General features: G+C 40.8%; 1 protein-coding gene across 2 annotated transcripts in view; it reads left to right on the top strand.

Annotated features, from left to right (window-relative positions):
* Positions 1–2,782: 2,782 nt before the first annotated feature.
* The window catches only part of ALDH18A1 (aldehyde dehydrogenase 18 family member A1), a 35,317-nt gene continuing 14,518 nt past the window's right edge, over positions 2,783–23,581 (top strand). The window contains exons 1-10 of one of the 2 annotated variants that reach the window (XM_016164265.2): positions 2,783–2,940; positions 5,808–5,923; positions 12,988–13,211; positions 14,858–15,007; positions 15,095–15,199; positions 18,088–18,240; positions 18,654–18,744; positions 21,237–21,361; positions 22,126–22,270; positions 22,944–23,017. In XM_016164265.2, coding sequence (XP_016019751.1) covers positions 5,836–5,923; positions 12,988–13,211; positions 14,858–15,007; positions 15,095–15,199; positions 18,088–18,240; positions 18,654–18,744; positions 21,237–21,361; positions 22,126–22,270; positions 22,944–23,017 — 1,155 coding nt within the window. In that variant the 5' untranslated portion in view covers positions 2,783–2,940; positions 5,808–5,835. Of the gene's footprint in view, positions 2,941–5,807; positions 5,924–12,987; positions 13,212–14,857; positions 15,008–15,094; positions 15,200–18,087; positions 18,247–18,653; positions 18,745–21,236; positions 21,362–22,125; positions 22,271–22,943; positions 23,018–23,581 lie in introns of both variants that reach the window. The other variant, XM_016164264.2, reaches the window with a different exon arrangement.

The following is a 23,581-nucleotide window of genomic DNA, read 5'->3' as shown; positions in this document are numbered from 1 at the left end:
CTCTGCTTAGTACCCTGTAGAAAACTAAGTACACCTTAGGTTCTATACTTCTCAAGTAAGCAAGAACACAAAGAGCCCTTCCTCCAGCCCTTCAGGTTGTGTTATACCTGCTAAAGGTTTGCAAAATCTTCATCTATCTACCCACAGGCACACTTGGGCCCAACATCAAAGAGAACATGTTCCTACTGTCCCCCAGGTGAACTTGAGAATAGCTACCCTCTAGACTTTCAAAGTGTTTTTATCACCCTAAAAAGAAACCCCATGATTCTGCAGACGGATCTCGGGGCATGCTGACATGGTAAGAACCCTTATCCTCTGCCTTCCTGTGTTGGGTACCCCAAGATCATCTCATCTGCAGCAGCCACGTGGGGAAGTGCAGTATTCCAGCAAGTAAGTTTGTCCTGCTCAGGAAGAGACAATGGCTGAGAAAGCCATTCTCCACCAAATGTTCACTAATGAATAGTCTATCTTAAAAGGAAGTAAGGAAGGGGGGAAAAAAAAGCAAGTGTGCAGAGATACGCGTAAATAAGAAACCCAGAGATGGGGGATAGTCTTGGTTCCTAGCTTCCAGTTCCTTGTACTCACCTCCTATGGGATCTAATTTTCCCTCCTGCTCTTGAAGACTCCTTCTAATAAATTTCCTTGTTTGAATAAGTCTGTTACTAACAAAGAACCTGCGACTAAAAAAACATAAACCCAGTACTCTACAGCATGTAAAGAAGCAGTCCTCAATCCTGCATTTTTATAGTCCAATTCTAAATAGTGCACTTCTTACATTACTTTCTGGTCATATCCAGTCCTGCTTTTATTTCCCAAAACAAAAGTAAAATCTCTCCCATCAAAAAAAAAAAAAAAATCCCTTAAAACTCATGCAGGAAGGATAGCATTGGTAAATCATTTACTTGATTTCTGCAGAAAGGCAACTAGCTGATAATTCTGGTATTTGGTTTTTCCCGATCCATAGTCCTATCCCACTCCTTTCTCTTTATTGAAGTAGAATATTAATAGTAAAATAGTAATGAAAGTAAAATAATAAAAGGGACAATGTAAAGGATTTTCATATTCGATCCTCTTAATAACTCTATAGACAAGTGTATAGAATAGACAGGGACAGTGTTATTGGCCCATTTCTTAAGAAAACTAAGCCCAAAAGAATGGAATTAATTCATTTATCAAATATTTATTGTCTATTATATGCCAGGAATATACTTAAAAGCTAATATTCTAGCAGAGAAGGCAGACAAGTAATCACCATAAGATGCTGTGTGGGTTCAGAACACATTTAAAAAAGCTGAAGTACCAAATGAAACTACTGGAGGACCGTTTTATTTCTTTTGTATCCTCCACTCTACTTCAAACCCAAAGTGCTGAAAACTTAACATGATTGGCGTTTTCGTCCTTTATTCAAAAGAACTGCTCCCCTCATCTATTTCCTAACTCACTGAATTGTAGCACCACGGGCTTTGCAGTTACCCTTTTCCTCTCAAGTTGCTGTCAGCTCTCCCTCATTGGTGCTCCCCATTCCCCCTGCTGGAAACCTTTTTCCAGTCATCATTTCTTAACTTTGACTTTGCAATAGGCTAACCAGGGTCCCAGCTTCTAAACCTGGTTACTGATTTCTTACACACAAATCACATCATGGCATTCCAGGACTTTAAATGTCATGGTTCTCTATCTTTGAGGATGGTAAAATTCAAAATCTTTAGCATGGCACAGAAATCTTTATACAGGGTGGCCCCTGACCAAACACCTGTCACGTGTCTCATGCCTCTGCACATTCCATTCCCTCTTCCTCATATGATCCTCCTCCCTCTTCTAGGTGAACTGCTCAAAGCACAATTGGAATGTCTACTCTCTTCTTAAAGCCTTGCCTGGGTCCCTGGGCACCCTTTCCTCTACACATAGTGTTGTAATCATTTGTTCACATATTCATCTCTTCCATAAGAACTCAACTACAGGGAGGATAATGTCTTCCTCCACACCTAGGGAATGCCTGGCAGTAAAGCAGCCAATGTTTAATGAATGAGGGAATGAATAAATAGGCACAGCAATGTTCTCAGGAACTACTACGGAAGAGGCACACGAGCCCCTCTTTGTCACGGACCTACACTCGAGTGCTACACCTGGCGCTATGTCTGTGCTGCGCAGGAACTGCCCTTTGAGCAATACACAGCAAGTAGGAGAGAAGGAACGACTCTGAGATCTAATGTTAAGGATGGATCCTTATTCACCTTTGGAATAATTCCAATTGTATGGGATTGAATATAACTATTTTTAAGTGCAATAGTCTCATCAGTGCTCTTGCCGAATGAGAGTTGGGCTGGCACCCTTGGGGTTTGAAGCCTCTAGATGATTAGGGGGCAAATCATTTTATTGCAGTGCTAAAATTTTTCCACTTAAATATTAGAAGTTTGCAGGGAGTGTAGGTCTGTAGATAATTGTAAATTGCTTCAACCTATTTTCGAGGTGTGCCCGGGATATACTGATCAACACTGAAAAACACACCTGCTGGGTTCTACCGGCAGCTGAGGGATCCAGGCATCTTTTCTGCCTCCTTGTAAGGCCCGATGGGTCGGCTCCTGAACACTCCTTTAGGTCTGTCCTGGGACGTGGACCTGCAAGAGAACTCGAGCCCCGCCTCCCGGCGTCTGCCCGGGCCTCGGTGGGCGGGGCTCGCCACGTGGAGCGAGGCCCGGATTCTCAGAAGGCGCCTACGCGGTTTCCGTGGCGCAGCTCCTGGTCGGCTCCTAGCCCCACGTCAACAGCGGAGGCCCCGCGGCCTGGCTTTACTCCTACGCCGCTGACGTAACGTCATCTTGCGGGACGTGGACGGAAGAAAAAGAGTAAGCCAGCGCCAGAAGCCGGCGCCAGAATCCAGCACGCGTGGACCAGGCTGGGCGTCGGGGCCCTGCGGTAGCGGCAGCGGCGGTGGTGAGGCAGGTACGCGGCGGGCGGAGGGGACCGCGTGGATGGCGAGGCGCCGGCACCTCTGTGGGGGCTGATGCAGCGCCCGGGCGGAGGTGAGGGAAGGCGTGCGCGCCGGGCCGGGGGCGACGATGTGGGCTGCCCGGGGTGCCGCCCAAGCCGGAGCCAGGTATCCCGGGATTGGACCCACAAGTGGGCATGGGCGCCCGCTGAGGGATGGCGAAGCGCTGGGCCTCCCAGGGCTCGTTGCACGGCCCCGGCGCGATCCATTGCCGGAGGCTCCAAGGTCTGTGGGGACTTCGAGCACCCCACCTTCCTGGCCGCCCATGTGTACACCCAGATGGAGAAATTGGTTCAGGTGGAGGCTTGAAGAGTCGGCAGACCCTTTTTCGGTACTGGAGTCCGGATCCGACTCCCAGTGCACCTGCCTGATTTTGATGTTTTATTTACCCTGGTTTGTAACTGGCCTCACGCTGACTCTCAGGGCCCTGTGTGTACAGTTCTCTGCGGCCCGACCCGTCTGGCTTTCGTGGTCCTGTTCTCAAAACCATCCACCCCGCAGCCGGGGAATCCGCGCTCGACCACCTTTTGCAGTATGGCATACGGTCTGTGAATAGTTCCTGGCACATCAGGGCGCAGCCAGATCTCCCCCTCACCCATCATTATCCCTTGCTCTCGATGAGGCCGTTAGATTTATCATTGAGTCTTTTTGTCTTTAAGTGAACCATAACCGAGCTTGTGTTTCTTGGTGAAGTTTGTTGGTACTAAAGTTCAGTTCTTTATCCAAATCAGTAAAATAAGGATTTTCTGTTTAGAACATATAAAGAGGTACTTAATAAATGTCCTGAATCAAAACGTGGAAACTTTTTTCACCTGATGACATTGAGTATAGACACACACGCAGACACACATAACCCCTTCGCTCCCTGGAATCAGCTGTCTTGCTTTTTGAGGGTGTAATAAACTTCTACAGGATGAACTATCATCCATTGCAGTAAGGAAAGAGTCAGTTAAAGGCGATGTTAGGGGAGAGGACAGGAGGCTTGGTTCCTAGGTCAGCCTCCAGCCTAAAAACTTAGTGACTTTAAACTTTCGGAGCTTTCAATTACTCTTAGGTAAGAGAGGAGTAAACAGTCAATAAGTGTAACGTGATTATTTTTATATGCGTCAGAGGATTTTTATTGAATTCTTTGTGCCTTTGACAGGTCCTGAAGGAAATAAATAGCTGTAAGATATCATTAGCATCCAAGAGACAGAAGGAAAACTGACATTTACTGAGCATCTGTTGTACCAAGGCATTCCATGTATTGTCTCATTTAATTTTCACAATTATCCCACAAAGTCCTTACTGTTATTGTCCCTGGTTTACTAATAAAGAAACCAAGGCTTAGAAAGATGAAGGCACACAGCTAGCAAGTGCAGAACTCCAACCCAAATCTTTCTAACTCCAAAGTCCACTTTCCCCATCCTATTTACCATGCTGTCAGTGGGAAGTTTATAATCCTCTTGGGAAAAGCAACAGTAACACATGAACGAATTAAAAGCTAACCTATAGGATTACATTTGAATGCTAGAGTTGATGGGGTACATTTATACAGGTGATGGAACTAGAATTTCATTGTTGATAATTGATTATTTTACCCTTTTGGCTCTTCTATGGGCATTTTGGAGAATTCACATTTAAATAATTTTTTTAGCAACAGTTGCTAAAAAGGTATTTATACAAGCATCAAATGTAGACCATAGACTCCTATCATGCTTCAGTTTTATGCAAATAGTTTTCTCTTGGGATCTTTCAGACACTTCACAAACACTGGCATCGACAAGGACAGCACTTAACACTTTCTATCACATATTAGATGCCATATCTTTCACAACAGATGTATCCTGCCAATCTCTTCTCTCCCCTTTCTCTGATTTTGTGCAGTATAATTGAACAGTACATGCCACTCCTGTTTCTCTTCACTCTGGGGCTAAATGGTAATCTTTTGAAGCATGTTTAAGAGCATTGGAATATGTCCACCAAGCACAGAACAAAAGTTAAGAGGAGGCCCACAGGCAAAGAAGGTGCAGAATTTTTCTTATCTTGTGAAAACAGCAATGTCCCTGTAGCATAAGAGCTGCAATAATGAATGGCTTATTCTCTGTATATGTATAGGATAGAGCCCTTTACCTTTTTGTGAAATAAACTATTCTTTGTCTGAAGCCTCAAGTTTGACCTAGGGCGGCAAAATGCCCACAACCACAGTGTTCTCAACTCTGAGGTTTTTAGCTGTGTATTCATCCTCCATGGGATGTGCCTACAGGCATTTAAAATGCCAGCCATTGTCAGGCATATGACTCTGTCCCAGGGTTGCAAGAGTATGCTTCAGATTCCTGTGAATGGTAGGAAGAAAGACACGGCAGCAGCCTCTGACCTTTCTTCTTCTTATGTCAGCAAAGATCATGCTGACAAATCAAATATGTGGTTTCAGAGTTCCATTGCAGGGAGATAGCAGGTAGGCAGAGATGGCTGTTGTTGGATGTTGGATATGTTTTTGATCTGTTGGAGACTCCCTAATGGTATACGAATTGTAAATATTTAATATCAATGCATAAACACTATACCTTAAAGTTTTTTGTCACTCAACATTTATAATCCTTAGTTGCCATTTGCTTGCATAAAAAAACTAAGGTAGTCTAGGAAAGGAGGGGTAGAGTTGGAGGCTGGTAAGGAGCCATTTGTTTTTTTTTTTTTCTCTCTTTTCAGTGGAAGTGAGAGTTTCCCTAATACAGAGGAGTTTAGAGTTAAGTTTTTACTCTGAGTGTGGGAAAGTAGAGGAAAACAAAATGAATTGTGTAGTATTTTTTATTATTCATTTTTTTAAAAATGCATCCTGCAGGTCCTTCGATCAGTGACCACATCGCAACATGTTGAGTCAAGTCTTCCGCTCTGGATTTCAGCCCTTCAACCAGCGTCTCCTACTCTGGGCCTCATGTACAGCTCTCTCCAGATCTAGTATGTACCATAGGAAACTTAGAAGTATGTGGGAAGTTTGGTCGGAGTGTGCTTCAAACATGATTTTAAAGGAGGGGGAAAAAAGTAATTTAGCAGAATTGGGTAGACAATAAGCAAGGAAGCAGCCTATTGGTGAAATGTTCTTGTGTTTGTGTTGATCAGTAAAGTGAAACTTTTGGATGTAATAGATAGGTATATGGTATAGATTCTGGCAATGGTTCCATGCATATATACCTATCTCCAAACTCATCAAATTATATACATTAATTTTTTAATAACTTTTTGTATGTCAAGTAAATTAACTCAAAATTAAGCACATTTTTAAAAAATAAAGTGTTACCTATATTCATTCCCCCCAAATTTTTACAGGTGTTTTTATTACTTTGTTATTAAGTATTTAATTTTGAGAGAGTTGTAGTTTCTAAGAACTAAGACAGAGCCATTCCTTATACTGTACCTAGTTCTCCCAATATCTCAAGCAGGATGTTGATGTTGAGAGAGGCAAGTTAAGAACATTTCCATCACCACAGGATCCTTCAGGTTTTTCCTTTCTGGCCATCCTCCTCCACTCTTGTCCCTCCTCTTTGTCCCTCGCCCTTGGCAAACTCTACTCTGTTCTCCATTTTTATAAATTTGTCATTTCAGAAATTATATATAAATGTAATCATACAGTCTGTGATCATTAGGAATGACTTTTTTTCAACTCAGCATAATTCTCTGGAGATTCATCCAAGTTGTGTGTATTAGTAGGTTCCTTTTTATTACTGAATAGTATTTACTGGTATGGGTATACCACTGTGTAACCATTCACTCATTGAAGGGCAATGATTGTTTCCATTTTTTGGCTGTTAAGAAAAAGGCCACTATGAACATTCACGTACAGGATTTTATTTATACATAGTTTTTATTTGGGGTAAATACCAAGAGTTCAATTGGGTCACATGGTAGTTTAATAAGAAACTGCTGAACTGTTTATGTAGAGCGGCTATACCATTTTATATTCACACCAGCAGTGTATTAGTGGTCCCCTTTCTCTTCATTCTCACCAAAATTTGATGATGTCACCCATTTTTAATTTTATTCTAATAGTTATGCAATGATATCTCTGCGATTTTAACTAGCTTTTCCCTAATGGCTAATGATGTTAAACATCTTTTCATGCACTTATTTTCCATCTGTATGTCTTCTTCAGTGAAATGTCATTTGCTCATTTTTAATTGGATTGTTTGATTTTTTTACTGTTGAGTTTAGAGAGTTCTTTCTATGTTTTAGATACTAGTCCTTGGTCAGATATGTGGTTTGAAAATATGTTCCAGTTTGTAGCTTGTCATTCTCTTAACAGGGTTTTTCACAGAGGAAATTTTTCTTTTTATTTTGATGAAATCTAGTTTATCGGTTTTTCCTTTTATGAATTGTACTTTTGGGGTCAAGCATTAGGACTCTTTTTGTAGCCCTAGATTCTGAGATATTCTTGTATGGTTTTTTCTAAAAGTTTTATAGTTTTACACTTAGGTCCATGATCATTTTGAGTTAATTTTTATATAAGGTGTGATAGTTAGGTTAATGTTTGTTTTTTTGCCTGTAGATATCTAGTTGTTCCAGCACCATTTGTTGAAAGGCTATTTATTTTCTTTTGAATTGGCTATCTCCTTGATAACACCTAAATCTTATTAATAGTCTATCTCCAAGCCTTACCAAAAGAGGACTTGCTTATCAACTAATCAAGCTTACTATCATCTGGAGTAATTTATCATTCATGTAAAGAAGAATGTAAGGGTTCACTCACTCATGTAAAGAAGAGTTCAGTGTCTGAAACTAGGCTTCCTGGGTTTGAAAACTAATTCTGTTTCTTAGTAAGTAACTTAGTGACAACACCTGTGAATTTAAGTCATAATTCCATGGGTTGGTATTTTGGACCAGGTTCAGCTGCACAGTAGTTCTGTGTCTGTGTTAGTTCTCACATTGGATCAGAGCTGATTGTTGAGGTCTGGGGCACCTCTGTTGAGGTGATGGATCATCTCTGTTCCACATGCTCTATTATCCTCCAGCAGGCTATTCGTGGCTTCTTTACATGATGCTTGCAAGTTCCCAAGAACAGAAAGCATGGAAGGTCCAAGGCCACTTAAGGCCTAAGCTTAGAATTTATACAGTATTACTTCTGCTAACAGTGCATTGGTCAAAGCAAGTCATAGGGCCGGCCCAGATTCAAGGGGAGGGTAAATAGACGCTACCTATTGATGGGAGATGGTTTATATATACCCCTATTGTGGGTATATTTGCAGTCTGGTAATGTTGATAAGTAACTTGAGTTCTCTGGGCCTCAGTTTTCTTATTTATAAAATGAGGCTAATAATAATAATAACAACAACTCATAATAGTTCCTAAGTCATAAGGCTTAAAAGAATTCAGTAAGGCGATAACGATGATGATAATAGTGATAGTTAACACTTTTTATAATACCGGCTAATGCTTGAGTGTTTTCTTTTTGCCAATCCCTGCTTGTACACTAACTCTTTTCATCCCCCAAAACAACTTTATGAGGTAGCTAAAGTGATAGCAAGTAAGTGGAAGAGTTGAGATTCCAACCCAGGTAATCTGGCTCCAGAGCCTACACCTGTCCTTTTTCTGTCATCTGCCCTGCAAAGGTGAATGAATAGTTAACTCAGCTCCTGGTATATAATAAGTATTTGCTTCTATATCTTTATTGTTGATATTGTTGTTTATTCTCAGTAACCTCACTCACAGAAGGAGGTACTTTCTGATCTTGTTCCTAGATTTATTTTCCTATTTTTGTATCCATATTTTCTGGAGTCTGGAACTCTGTGTTCACTTACCATAAATAAGCAGAAGAGAGGAAAAGAAATTAAAGGCAAAGTGAAAAAGCACATAGATACAAACAATAGAGGGAAGTGGAAGGCCAGGAAGGAGATAGAAATTCTGTCAGAGTCTGTCCTTGCTCAGGCCTGGAACACAGTCTCATTGATTACAGAGCATAAGGACTCTGATTCTGAAAGGGAAAGGCTTCTCTTTTATTAGAGTATGACCCATGGCACTTTTGTAGAACATGGACAGCTTTACCCACCATCACCACCCCGACATGTGCACACACGTATACCTTGGTAGCCCCTCAGACTTACTAGATGGAAATGGCTTTTCTTTGGGACTTAGAGCCTAAAGGTTCCTTATAAGATGGGAAGAGATTGCCCATTTGGAAACATTGGATTTTTCCTAATTCATCAAGGACTTCTCAGTCCTCAGTATGGGCCCTTTAAAGTATAATACACTGCAGAATATTAAAAATGCCCCCAAGAAAGGGTCAATCTGGGAGGGTGAAAACATGGTTGAACAGAAAACCCCAAAAACCCAGGATCCCACAGAACTCTTCTCCTTGGTGCTCTAGTCTACTGGACATGGTTGAGCTTGTCCTTGCTTGAAACCTTGTTCATAGTTGTAGCCTCCTCTTGCACCTTGTCAGCCCTGAGCTGTTCTGACATAGTTGCCAATCTCTAGAGTGACCTTTGAGTGCCTGGCATTGAGCCGAGCCACCCTCTCCTGATACGGACTGTATCAGGAGTCTTATTCATGCTCACCTACCCTGCTACATTCTGATCAATTTCTGTCATTTGACCACCAGGACCGATATGCATGCCATGCCTATGTCCCTTAGTTGCACTCTCAAGCTGCCACACCCATGTTTAGCACATTTTCAGGACAGGACAAGCTGTTCAGTGGACAAGCCCTTCAGTGGCAGGCCTAGTCTTGAGAACTATCAAAGTGACACTATGGTGTAGCTCTGTGCTCTGCAGACAGCCACTGATGATCATCCCATGTCCAAACCCCAGGGGGAGTAAGTCTGTCTATTACCTCTCTGTGTCAGGTCAGTGAGACCAGAACTGTTACATATACAACTTTTAAGCTTAGACTTAGATGTATATATTGCTTAGGATAATATCCCTGAAGACTGAGCCAGGGTACCAGTATTGATGAACCTAATGAAGAAAGGGAGGAACTTAGCACCAAGAACAAACCAGTCCTTTAGTCCCTGGGACTCCCCCAGCAGAAAGAGATAACCCACCTGTGAGTCTAGCAAGGGTGCCAAGCACCAGTTCTGTCCCAGATGATAGACTTACTAAGCAACTTCTGCCAGGAACTAGACTGTGAGCCTATTATAAAAAAATACCATGTCATCTACCAACAAACTTGAAACATAGTCACTTTAAAAATTTGTTATTTAAGAGAAGGAAGAAAGGATTTTTTTACCACTTCATTAGAAATGTTCTTTCTACGATTTGTATGTGAAGGAAGCAGGAAGAACACGCGATGATCTGGGCCACAGAATAAGATTCTGCCCTCTTTACCGACCAGTGGTACAGCATAGAGAAAAAGGATATTAGCCAGATTATAGTTAGAGGAGTTAGTGGTCAGAAGATAGAGGCAGTGGGTCTAGAGAAATTCTGAGAAATCTATAAAGGGAGGTAATAATGGTTGATACAAGTGAAGGAAGCTATTCTGTAATAATACAATTTTAGAAGAATAGTCCAAAGGTGGCTTGGAATTCTTGCTTTTAGTAATTCATTCGACTATTTATTAATGCCTGTAATGATACATAAAGAACTCTTGGATCCTACCATCTGCAACAACATGGATGGACCTAGAGGTTATTATGCTGAGTGAAGCAAGTCAGACAGAGAAAGATAAATACCATATTATTTCACTTATATGCAGAATCTAAGAAACTAAGCAAAAGCAGACTCACAAATATAGAGGACAATCTGGTGATGACCAAAGGGGAGAGGGGTTGGTGGGGCTGGGAGAATAGATGAAGGGTTAAAGAAATACAGATTAGTTGATAGATGGTCACGGGGATGGGGAGCATGGCATAGGGAATGCAGTTAGCATTAATGTAATGGCTAGGTGGAGAGCCAGAGGAGAGAAAGAGCAATCAGGGGTATCATTTTATAAACTAAATAAATGTCAAACAAATGTATTATATACTTGAAACTAATACAATTTTAAGAGAATAACGAATTAAAAAAAAAAAAAACTCTTGGGGTGGGGAATGCCTGAAGTTTAGTCCTGCCGAGAACCTGTGTTACCCATCTTCTCTCGCTTCTCACAATCAGGGAATCCCACCAAGCCGAGGTCCATTTGCCGTGAGTGAGACGACCCGTCAGCAACTCATGTTCACAGACAACTGCTCCACCCCTGTCCAGTCCTCACCCGCCACTCTGCCTGTTCACTCATCTCCTTCTGTGTCTGTTACAGTTAGGTCAGATAGGTAGAGCAGAAAATCCAAAACTAATGGCTCAAACAGGAGAGAAATCTGTTTCTCTTTCTCCCGAGAGAAGTCTGGGGTCCTAAAAGAAGGGAGGCAGTCCAGAGGTTCCAGAGTAGTATGTGAAATGATCAAGCTTCCACATCGTTTTGCTTCACAGTTTTTTTGTAGTCTAAAATGGATGTTTGAGCTCCATCCTGTATACCCATGTTCCAAGCAGCAGGATGGATGAAAGGAAGAAGGAGCACTGTTTTTTTTTTTACATTTTTTTATTCACATTTAATGTAATTTCAGGCAAAAGGCTTCAATAGGTAACATAACATTGGGTCAGAAGGAGAAGAGATTCTAAGAGTCAGAATGGTTCTACGTATAGAGAGTAATGGGAGGGCTCCGAGTTGGTGAACCTTAATTTACCTAGGAACAAATAATAGCCATGAATTGGCACAAGTAAATGTGGTTAGTGGCAGCTGGAACTCAGCCATGGATTCAAATCTCACTCAGGAAGCACTTCTCTTTTTAAGGATATTCCTAGAAGTCTCGTGTAACATTTTTATGTGTACCTCATTAACTGGAATTTAGTGACATGTCCATGTATAGCTGAGCACGAAAATTTGGGAAATGTAGTCTTCTGACTGATGACAGTGTACCCTGCTAAAACGAGAAATCTCTTAATTTGTGAGAGATAAGGGCAGGAAGAATTGGACCCATGAGAATTGGCGAAGGGATTCATTGCCTGACATTCGGCTCTTACTGCTTTTGGCTTTATGCAGCTTTTTGTTTTGTTTGTTATTTTGTTTTGTTTTGCCTCCTTAGAAATCTTACACAGTGTTGGAAGAAAAAAGAATCAGGAAAAGTTTGCTTAGGGGCAGATGTCCAAAGGTAGAAAGCATCTGACTCCAACATACCTGACTCCAGCATTCATTCCTTCAGAAACCTATTCAGTGCATTATATCATTATTACAGTTATCTGGATTCATACTGCCATGTCAGAGAAACTTCGTAGGTAGATTAGTTATAATTTTTTATTACTCATACCAATTACTTTGCTCTTAATTATCGTTGCTAATCAGACTCTCTTTTGATAGGTGTGGTTTCTTTAAAAGGTTACTTTTTTTTTTTATTATGAAAGCAATGCATTGTATTGTATAAATTTGGAAAAGATAGGAATAAAGAAGAGAATTAAATCACCCATAATCCCATCAAGAGATAAAATATTAATATTTTGATATATTTTCATCTTTTTTCTATGTATTTGGACATGTCTGTGAAACAAACACATGAGTGTTTTCCTATGTTGTTAAAAATTCTAAAAATGTTTATTAATCCTGTTTTTGGACGTTTGCTGATTTTTTCTGTTGTAGCACTGGTAAATAACCTGATGAATCTTTGTCTCAATTTCCAACTGCTTTCTTAGAATAAATTTCTGAACATGCATTTGCTAGATCAAAAGGTGCAAACATTTTTAGGCTTTTGCTATATTTTGCCAACACTCATCTTCAGGAAATATGGTTTTATTTACAGTCTTCACCAGCAGCATTTGAGTATACCTGTGACCTGTGTAGTAGGTATAAGCTCTACACAATACTGAAATGAGAACATGCTAAATATGGCTTTTGATATACTGGTTTTACTCAGAATGATCAGAATGATAAAGCTAATTTTTGGAGGCTAAACTGATTAATATTGTGCATATATCTTTTTAATGAGAAAATATATTGTTTTTTCTTTCTTTCTCCCCCTACCCCTTTTTCTTTCTTTAATTCCCTCTTTCTCATTTGACTTTGTTTAGGGGCTGTAGGTCCTGTCCAGCCTTTAGCCATCAGACATGTTCGTTCTTGGAGCAACATCCCCTTTATCACTGTGCCCCTCAGTCGTACACATGGCAAGTCTTTTGCCCACCGCAGTGAGCTGAAACATGCTAAGAGAATCGTGGTGAAACTCGGAAGTGCTGTGGTGACCCGAGGGGATGAATGTGGCCTGGCACTGGGACGCTTGGCATCTATTGTTGAACAGGTAATGGCCCAGATGGAAACTTTGCTGAACTAAAATACAAGTGTTTTTAAACTGTCAGTATGGGCTTATCAGTTTGTACAGATTTAATTCAGTCTGGAAACACTCTTTCCCAGTAAAGATGCCAGTGGGAAACAGCATCCCAAGGCAAGCAAAGGAGATGTCAAGGAGTAGAGTTGATCTCATGCAGTTCATCCCTTAGGCTTCTTAGTGACGAGGAGCTATATATATATATATATATATATATATATATATATATATATATATATATCAATGTTTCTTAATCCTGGCTGCACATTAAAATTATCTGAGGACCTAGAGATGCCTGGGCTTCATACTCAACCATTTAATATTATATCAATGAGATGGGAGTCAAGCACCCACGTTTATAAAGTTCCCCAGGAGACTCTAATATGTAGTCGATTGAGCACCCAGATGGATGTGTGTAAATATTGAGGTTCCCCCTCCTCAGTTTTGCTAGGCCTTTTTTGATTAGCCCAATAATCTTGAAGTAAATATGAACTACATTGCAAATATTTCCCAAGTCTAGATATTTAAAAGGACTCACCAGACTCCACAGCAAATACCCACATAAGGCTTTCATTTAAAGGCAAATGATACAAGACAGCAAGAGAGAGGATGCAGACAAACACTGGAGGGATTCTGAGAGACAAGTCCCTAAGCACAAGCCCCCCAGGGTCTTTATGTGGAGACAGGGACCACAGTCTGTCTCCAGATTGAATCACAAGAGATATGTGCAAGGAATCTTGACTTTGGAAGGGCTCAGAGCAGAAGTTTCTAGTGGGGGTTTAATGCTTTCATGGCCATGCAGTCAAGCCAGGCTGACCACACAGATTATCAGTAAAGAAACTGACCTTGGGAGTTTACAATGGGGATTTTGGACTTTAAACATCACACCACAAATCCACTATTCTTAATCTTTGCCAAGAGCAAGGATCAGCAAACTTGTTCAGTGAAAGGGCAGATGATAAATATTTTAGGCTTTATAGGCCATATGGTCTCTGTCTCAACTACTCAGTTCTGCCATTGTCGCACAAAACCCACCTTAGACAATATGTGGATCTGTCCAAGGTAGGAAACAAAGCGACCACAGCTGTGGTCGACAGAGCAGAACAGGGTCAGCATCTGTCCCTGGCCTAGCCCATAGGGATCACACATGCCCCAGAAACAGCCTCATCTCCCCAGTTCATGTCTTAGAATTTGAGCCATCTGCTGAATTTATGTTGTGACTCCTAGCTCCAGGCAAAGGGCTCTATTTCCTATAAATAGGCCTTCTGCAGATATCAGACTCCAGCAGATAACATTAAGACCTATGGATGCCACCAAAATTGCTTGTTAAAAACTTCTGAATTCTGTCTGCCACCTACTTATCAGATTTGAATCAGCATATAGAAATCTGTATTTTTTAAGGGGGATCACTTATTGTTCCAAATGTAAAAAAAATTAGAAACTAACCCCCCAGGAATCTGTATTTTAACCAAGCAACCTCGGTGACTTTTCTAGCCCAGTGGTGGTCCATAAGCCAGCATTTGGGATCCACTCAATTGTACACCTACCTGAGTTTCTTGTGAAGAGAGGAAAGAGATATTACAGATAACTAGTGGTAATTTTTCCTTCTTCAATGTCAGGTGTCAGTGCTACAGAATCAAGGCCGAGAGATGATGCTGGTAACCAGTGGAGCTGTAGCCTTTGGCAGGCAACGCTTGCGCCATGAGATCCTTCTGTCTCAGAGTGTGCGGCAGGCCCTGCACTCAGGGCAGAACCAGCTGAAAGAGATGGTGAGCGCTGCTTCCCCATCCCCTGTAGTGGGTCCTCAGGCCTCTGTTCCTTACTCCAAGCACGCCTTGTCTGTTGGTGTTTTACAGGCGATTCCTGTCTTAGAAGCCCGAGCCTGTGCAGCCGCCGGACAGAGTGGACTGATGGCCTTGTATGAAGCCATGTTTACCCAGTACAGCATCTGTGCTGCCCAGGTGAGAGGCTGGCCTTTGCAAGGGGTATGCAACTCCTGAGGGTGATTCCCGTGGAGCAAGGGGATAATGAATAGGGCTCTGGAGATAGACTGCTAGGAGACAGTCTTGGCTTCACCACTTGCTCCTTGGGAGATCTAGAGAAAGTCTTTAAGTGTAAACTTTATATGTCTCAGTCTCCTCATCTGAAAAATGAGGATATTAGTGCTTATTTCAGAGGGTTTTTGGAAGGGCTGAACTAGAAAATATATGAAAAGCATTTAATATGGTGTCTGATATGCAGTACACTCAATAAGTATTAGCTCTTGTTGTTATACTAATAACTCTTAGGACTACTACAAGTCCTTATACTACAAGTACTAATACTTCTCCCAAAGATAGAAAAGTATCTGTTTCATTGGCATGTTTGAATTCAGGTGTCTTGCTTCACTTTGCACCTGGTTGCCTTATCTAATAAGTATTAAGCATTGAAAGGAAAGAGGAATGCTGGTGGTTGGTTGGTTTTTCATTCATTCAGCAAATATTTATTGAGCACCTGTGATGTACCAAGGAGTCTGTTAAGCATTGGGGATACTGTAGTAAACAAATCAGCCATGATGCTAGTCCTCAGGAAACATATAAATATTTAGTATTTACCCCTGAATATTCTAGACCCATCTTTCTACATCATTTCTTTTTTACCTAAATTTTGAGAATTTTTTAAATTGTATTGTTAATCAACTAAACAACTATACACTAAAAAGAAAGATCTGAATATCACAAAACACCAGAAAAAAATCTAACTCCCCAAGTTGTTATTATCATACTCTTATTCTACCGCTGATCCATTTCCACAAATGTTATTTTACATAGGTAATGTTATACATACATACTTTCAGGTTTTGCTCTGCCATTTCCTATCGCTTTGTTTCTCCGTAATTTTCACAGTTGTTACAGTAATGTTCTAGTATTATGCCATAGCATCCTTGAAAAAGTGAGCCGAAGCAGAGAGGCAGGGACTTGCCCACCTGTTTCCTGTGGCTGGAGACCCCACTCTGTGTAATCCTAGATTTTTTTTTTTTCTGTTAGCATAAATATAATGAAAATCTTGATTTCTTTCACCTTTTATTAATAATCAGTTCTCTTCTCTGCCACTATCCATTGACAGTTTTCATCCTTACTTTTTAAAAAGTGCCTAGAGTCTGGTGAGTAAACTTAGGTCCAGGAACTGTATTTTTGTTTTGCCTTTTCCCAGCTTTTACACTTTTCGAAGTTTTTTGGTTGGTTGGTTTTAATGAAAGCTGTGTTAAAGTTAGCACTCATCAGCTACTGTTTCCATGAATAATGTTGGGAAAGAGCTCCGGCCCCTTCAGCTTCCAGCAAGCATCCATCCACGGGCCTCTTCTCTCTCCTTCTTTGTCTTCCCCAGTGATCTCATCTACAGGAAATTTTTTCCCTTTGTATCTTGTCCTGTAGTTCTGTGTTTTCTTTACTAATCCTCTTTTGAAGACCTTTTCAGTGGCTTCTGGCAGTTTCCACTAAGTTGTTTTTCAGGTTAAAGACTTAAGTGCAGCAGCTCGTTTTGAAATTAATTTGCGTTAACACATTGCCCTTCTCCAAGCACATCTTATCTCTGGCCTCTTGTTTGTTAAATTGTTTGAGCAACAGGTATGTTCACTGGACTTTTATACCTCCTCCTTGCCTCTCCTACACGCACGTGTTTATTTTTATGGTTCGACCTTTCACCACCAAGACTAGAATCTGTACATTCATCTTTGATCCAGTCCTGTTTCTACAGTACTAAACTTTTCTGAAAGGGAGTTCATAATCTGTCCTTACAAAAATGTGCCCCATTCCATCGTCCTCAAGCTATCAACATTTTTGTTCTCCATCCCAGCAGCTAGGACAGGGCCTGGCATTTTAGAGGTACTCGATAAATTTTTTATTGAATGAGTGAGTGAATTATTTCCCTTAGTCATGTTACTATTTTGTCTTCATCACCTACATTGTATATGCCATTCAAGCTGCTGTTATCTTCTCAGTTGCCATAGCCAGACCCAAGTTCAGGCTGTAGCCATTGCTACTCTGTTTTACTTCCTTCTTGACAGTCTCCAACCTTCCTGCTTTGGCCTGCCCTACACCACAAGAATCCTCTTACTTAAACATCAGAGAGATTTCAGTAAACCATTTATTCATGAACATCAGGGTTTTTTTCCGTTTGGTTCTTGCTGTCATCTCCATTTACCTTTCTCTCCTGCTAAACATCGCCAAATACTCAGATTCAAGCAAGGGAACAGGGCTGATAACAGCTACCACGTCCAGCTCTCCACTCTGCCTTTCGCCAGCATATGTTCACCCCCTCACCTGAACTAAGTTATGTCTAGCCCTTCTTCCAGTTTGTGACTAAGGATTTCCCTCCATAAATCTCTCAGAATAATCTCACACGCTCACTCAGTCTTTGTTAATGCTCGCAGCGGCTGGCTGCAGAGCGGGAACAACACAGCCCTGTTCTGTTTTGTCCCATCACTTTTCCAAGCAGGGTAAACGATTCATTCACTCATCTGCCAGATATTTCAGTGCCTACTATGGCCAGATCCTGAATCAGGTGCTATTTAGAAATTAATGGCAGTCTTTATTTTCCCCAATATCCCTCGAAAGTAGAGATATTAATTTTCTTATGAAAGAACTGAGATCTGAATGCTCTAGGAGGATTAAAGTAAGTTTGCAAGAAGTTTTGAGCATTTTCAAATCTTCTATGGGATTCTAACCTTTTTCCCATCTCTGAAAGAAGTGGATGACATTTCTCAGAAGCCTAAAGTTTAACTCTCAGTCTTAGCATCTTTTGTATGCTGTTCCTAGGAAGTTTATCATTTTCCTCCTTCTTGTGTTTTTAATCTGTTTAACCCGTTTAGATTTTGGTGACAAATTTGGATTTCCACGATGAGCAGAAGCGACGGAACCTCAATGGAACACTTCATGAGCTCCTCCGAATGAACATCGTCCCTATTATCAACACAAATGATGCTGTTGTCCCCCCAGCTGAGCCCAATAGTGATCTCCAGGGGGTAAATGTGGGTAAAATATTCCTAAGGGTTGAGCATACTGGAGATACTAATGCCATGTTATGCTGCATGTACTAACAAGATGGAGAAATTGGGAAAGAATGCGCCATTGTGGGCAAGCTACATAAACTCTTTGAGGTCAGCGTTTTGTTTTTTTTTCAATAGGGTGAAATGGTGTTTTAAGATGGTGTTATGAGCATGGCTTGTGCATGTCAGTGGATTAAAGGGTACCTGTTTGGAAAGGGGGGTTGCCAGCAGGCATGGTGTTATGTAGGCAGAAGAGGTCTGGAAAAGTTGTCATCTCCCTATTCAGGGTCATTAATTTTGCCTGCCAGAGCCTAACTGAGTGCTTCTGTGAACTTCTTTTTGAACTGTATTATAGCTCATTCACTTACGACTTTTTACCTGCATTCCAGGTTATTAGTGTTAAAGATAATGATAGCCTCGCTGCCCGTCTGGCCGTGGAAATGAAAACTGACCTTTTGATTGTTCTTTCAGATGTAGAAGGTACGAAGTTATGTCTTTTCCTTTTATCCAGCCTTTGTTTTAAGTACTATGTGTATGAGCACATGAGTTTCCTTCTTTGAGTCCCGATGTTTTTTTATTATGGGCCATTATTTTCTGAGCCATGTGGTCTGACAGAGGGTTTTTATGACTCAAAAGAAGGCGGGGGAGTCTGGGAGATTCAGTTTAAATGCTGAAACATCGTCATTTCCAGGCACTTTAGTTTCCTTTTTTGTAACAGCTTTGTGGAGAAATAATTCACATATCATACCATTCACCTGTTTAAAGTTTACAATTCAGTGATTTTTAGTATTTTAATGTAGTTGTTCAACCCTCACCACAATTTTAGAACATTTTTAACACCCCAACAAGAAACCTAATTCCCCTTGGAAGTCACTCCTCACTTCCCCATGAACTCTCCAGCCCTACGCAACCCCCAGTCTATATTTTCTCTATTGATTTGCCTGTTCTGGACATTTTACATAAATGAAGTCATACACGAATGCTGCTTTGAACATTCAGGTACAAGTATTTGTGTGAACATTATTTTACCTAGGAGTAGAATTGCTACATCATATGGTTAACTGTCTACGTTTAGCCTTTTAAAGAAGTGCCAGACTATTTTCCAAACTACATACACCATATAACCATGTAAACTATTTTCATAATGGCATAAAGATGTACTATTTTACATTCTCACTAGCAATGTATGAGGGCTGTAGTTTCTCCACATCCTCACCAACACATACCTCTTGTTATCTGCCATTTTGATTATAGCCATCCTAGTGGGTATGAGGTGATACATCATTGTGTTTTTGATCATTTTCAGTTTTTAAGGTAATTCATGAGACGGATTATTTTAAATTGGAGTCACTGCAGAAAATCCAGGCTATATGGCTACTATGTTCTTATACGTTACTCTAGTCCTTTTCCCCTTTCTTATGGAGGGGCCCCTCTTGGCTCCAGTTTGACTCTGCATTCACTCTTCTCACTTTTTAAAGCTCTTCCTATTTACATTTGTCCTATAAGGAATATATATGGTAGCTGTCTCAAAAATAGACCAAACCTACAAGATCCCCAAAGACCCCTATATATTCCCAGGAGGTCAGAAAAACCGTTTAGTTCCCTGCCCATACTCAAGGCAGGTTAACATGGCAGGACTTGTTCTCCAGTTTGTACTCAAGCAGTATGAGGTAAGGATAGGGGCTGCCTGGTGGAGGCAGGGACAAAGAGAGAAGGATCGCGCAATTCCCTGCCCATGTGGAAGGTCAGAGAGATCATACTTACATGTCAGTGTCTTTACCTGTAAGAAGGCCTAAAACCATGTTTATCCACTGTAAACTTCAAATCTTAGGATAGGAATGGCTAATTTGGGGTAAGAGTGACCCACCTGGAGCAGAAGGCATTTTGGTTAATCAACAGATTTTATATTAAATTTCTGCTGTGTGTAAAAACTGTGCTAGGTCCTTTATAAATGTCAATTTACTTAATCCTTATAGCAACCCTGCAAAGTAGGTAGGTTAGCCCAATTATTCAGCTGAAGAAATTAAAACTTAAGTTCACATCAGTTAAATGGTAGAGCCAAAGTCACAAAACTAGTACTCGACAGAGGCCAGTTTTAAATCTCTTTTCAGTTAAAAAATCTGCACACTTCCCTCTCTCCTATACTACCTGTCAAGGTAAAGGATGTGAATTTGAGAGATCAATACATGAGCCCAATTTGAACTGGATTCTAGTAAAACAATTTTAATGCATTCTCTTATTTTAATGCAGACTCTTATTTTCTCAGGCCTCTCTTTTCCCTTTCCAAGACTCCGACTTGCTCAAAGTAAAATTGTGAGGATTTTAAATCTTGGATTGTATGCATGTAACATTTCATGTAACTTTTATGTCACTCAGTTATAAAAGTGAAATAGGCTTTGTGGTGAAAAATCTAGACTGAATGCAGTAGTCACTTGCTCTTCTGCTGACTCAGCCTAACCTTCACAGTGGCTCACCCGTAATATGGGACAGATAATTAGGGTACTGTGAGAGTTAATGAGAACCTGTCACATTTCATCCCACTCAGAAACAGTCATATTAAACAGTATATGCCTGCTGTATTATTTCTGCAATAGCCACTCATCTTTTTCAGTTAACATCCTTAAAGTTCATCATCATAAGTGGTAATGGCTAAGGTGAAAACAGTTTCCTGGTAGACTGTGGGCTAGGCTAATAAATTCTGTGCCAAGGGTGTACCCAAAGGGTGTACCCATGCTCTGATGCTGGCAAACCATCCATTTAATAAGCCCAGTTATAAAAGTATGTAAGATGAGTCTCCCTGGAGCTGTTTTTCAGTGTGGGTGGACCCCAGGGATCCCTCATTCTCTTTCTGGTTAGAGCTGAATCTATCCGGATAAGTCTAGGTCAGAGTGGTTAGCAGGTGTCTGGGAGGCCTGTCTTGGGGGATACTCACTTCCATTAAAGCAGTATTATAACTCTTGTTTACTGTTTAGGCCTCTTTGACAGCCCCCCAGGGTGTGACGATGCAAAGCTCATTGATATATTTTATCCCGGAGATCAGCAGTCTGTGACATTTGGAACCAAGTCGAGAGTGGGGATGGGTGGCATGGAAGCCAAGGTAAGAATCTGGGGCCTTTACTACCTGTAACAATTATAAAGCCAAGATAATATTTTATCATTTTTACTTTTGTAATTGGGCAATAATGGTTTAGATACTAGGCACGTACGCTCTTACATACATACATGCCGAAATACTGACTTAATGTATATCGTGTACCTATATTTAGTCATATCTGTATATGTATTCTTTTTATTAACATACAAAAAGTGTGTCGATACTATGAACTCAAGGGCAAGGTCTATATATTTTTCAAAATTCTTAAATCTCCTAATGTTACCAACTCAAAATATTTCTTGATGAAATCTTTCAAAAATTCTTCTCTCCCAGTAATTGTTCTAAGAATGTATATTCTTAACGTACAGTGTCATACGTAGCAATGGCAGAGATAAAGACAAGCCCCATTTACGAAAGCTAAAAGTACTCAGCTTCAGACTCTGGTCAAATAAGAGACTAAACACTGAGTTGTGACACAGTAAGTCAAATGTAGAAATGTGAGTCCTGGTATAGAGTCTTGGAGAGAGAACACACTGAACACAAAGGATACATTGGGTCATCTTTAGGCAACACTTGCCAAGGTTGGGCTGGAAGAGTACATGGGCTGAGTGTGTTTTCAGAGCTTCTGAGCTGTTCAGAATATTGCTGTATATACTTAATTGCTCAGTATCACATTATATTTTATATCTTTTTGCAAGTTAAAAGTGCGGGCTGCTAGACCCTGCAAAGGTTTGAATCTCATCTTTGGATCCATCATCTCACATTAGGTAAAAGCGGCCCTCTGGGCTTTGCAAGGTGGCACTTCTGTGGTTATTGCCAATGGAACCCACCCAAAGGTATCTGGGCACGTCATCACAGATATCGTGGAGGGAAAGAAAGTTGGCACCTTCTTTTCCGAAGTAAAACCTGCAGGTAAGTAATTCTTCATGAGTCCATTGGTCTGTGGATGACGGCTAGTGATACCATGGCCTGGATGGGGCTGCAGACTGCATTCTCACTGTGGGAACAGGGATCACAAATTAATGTGCTTATGTTATGAAATACAGTATTGTTTCGAACACTTTGCAAAACTGGATTTTGATTTGCATTTGGAAAATTTATCTAACATGCCTAACTAGGCCTCCTATTCTCTCTAAAATTATTAAGTTAAAGAATATAAGCAACCATTTTCTCACGAAACATTTGCAAGGCCTATGCTGGATTCCAGGTACTAGTAAACACTAAAGATGCAGAGATATATAAGGTGTATGCTATGTGCTTTCAAGTGTCCACAAAGATAGAATTGCATTACAATGTACGTTCTGAAATCCAAACACATTAGAAAATAGCCAAAGTGGAATTGAAAAGATCTCTAAAGACATCAATTATGTCTTTAGAAATACAGATACGTTTCCTGTGTTTATGCCTGAGTTAATCTGGTATATTTTTTTGCCATTTTATTGGTCAGAGTGATCTCTCTGTATGTGCAATAAGTACACCAAGACACCAAATGTACGGTCCATCATGTGATGAGCCTGTGTATGTGCTGAGACAGGGATAGGGAACTAAGCTGACCATGATCTGATGTTTGCAAATGTTCTGGCAGGCCCTACTGTTGAGCAGCAGGGAGAAATGGCTCGGTCAGGAGGAAGGATGTTGGCCACTTTGGAACCGGAGCAGGTAACTGCCCTAGCTGATCGTTTGTTTAGTTTTCAGATTGAGTCATGCCATGAGTCATGTCCCCCAGAGTTATCCAAGTTACCATTCAGATTTGTTCTGCCTTTTTACTTTCTCTAAATTTTATTTTCCCCGTTGACTTTTGTAAGCTGAGGTTTAAGGTAGCTTTTCATCACTATGACGTTTTGATCAAAAACATCATGAAAATGATGAGACCAAGGAGGCTGTCTAATCCTGCCACAAACTAGGCTTGGAAATGTAGGAAAATTACTCATCCAATCCATCCCAGTCGCCTAACCACCTCCTAAGATGGAATCTGATGAGCCTGCGCCAGATTCACAGCCCTGCCTCGTCTACAGTGAATTGGTCATAGTAGCAGACACGAAACTGAAAATGCGGAGAGGTCATGTGGAAGCTGGGGGCTGGCTTCCGAAGGACCGAATTGTTAGGATAGATTCAAGAGTGATGTGTATAGGTTTCTTCTAAGGAGTACTTTGTCCTGAGAAGGGAAAAGAGAATTTAAAATAACTACAAGTAGAGAAAGGAGAACAAAAGAGGAGCCCAGCT

This window comes from Rousettus aegyptiacus, unplaced genomic scaffold, assembly GCF_014176215.1.
Source record: "Rousettus aegyptiacus isolate mRouAeg1 unplaced genomic scaffold, mRouAeg1.p scaffold_m13_p_6, whole genome shotgun sequence".
Lineage (NCBI taxonomy): Eukaryota > Metazoa > Chordata > Mammalia > Chiroptera > Pteropodidae > Rousettus > Rousettus aegyptiacus.
This window is presented reverse-complemented; position numbering and strand designations above follow the sequence as displayed.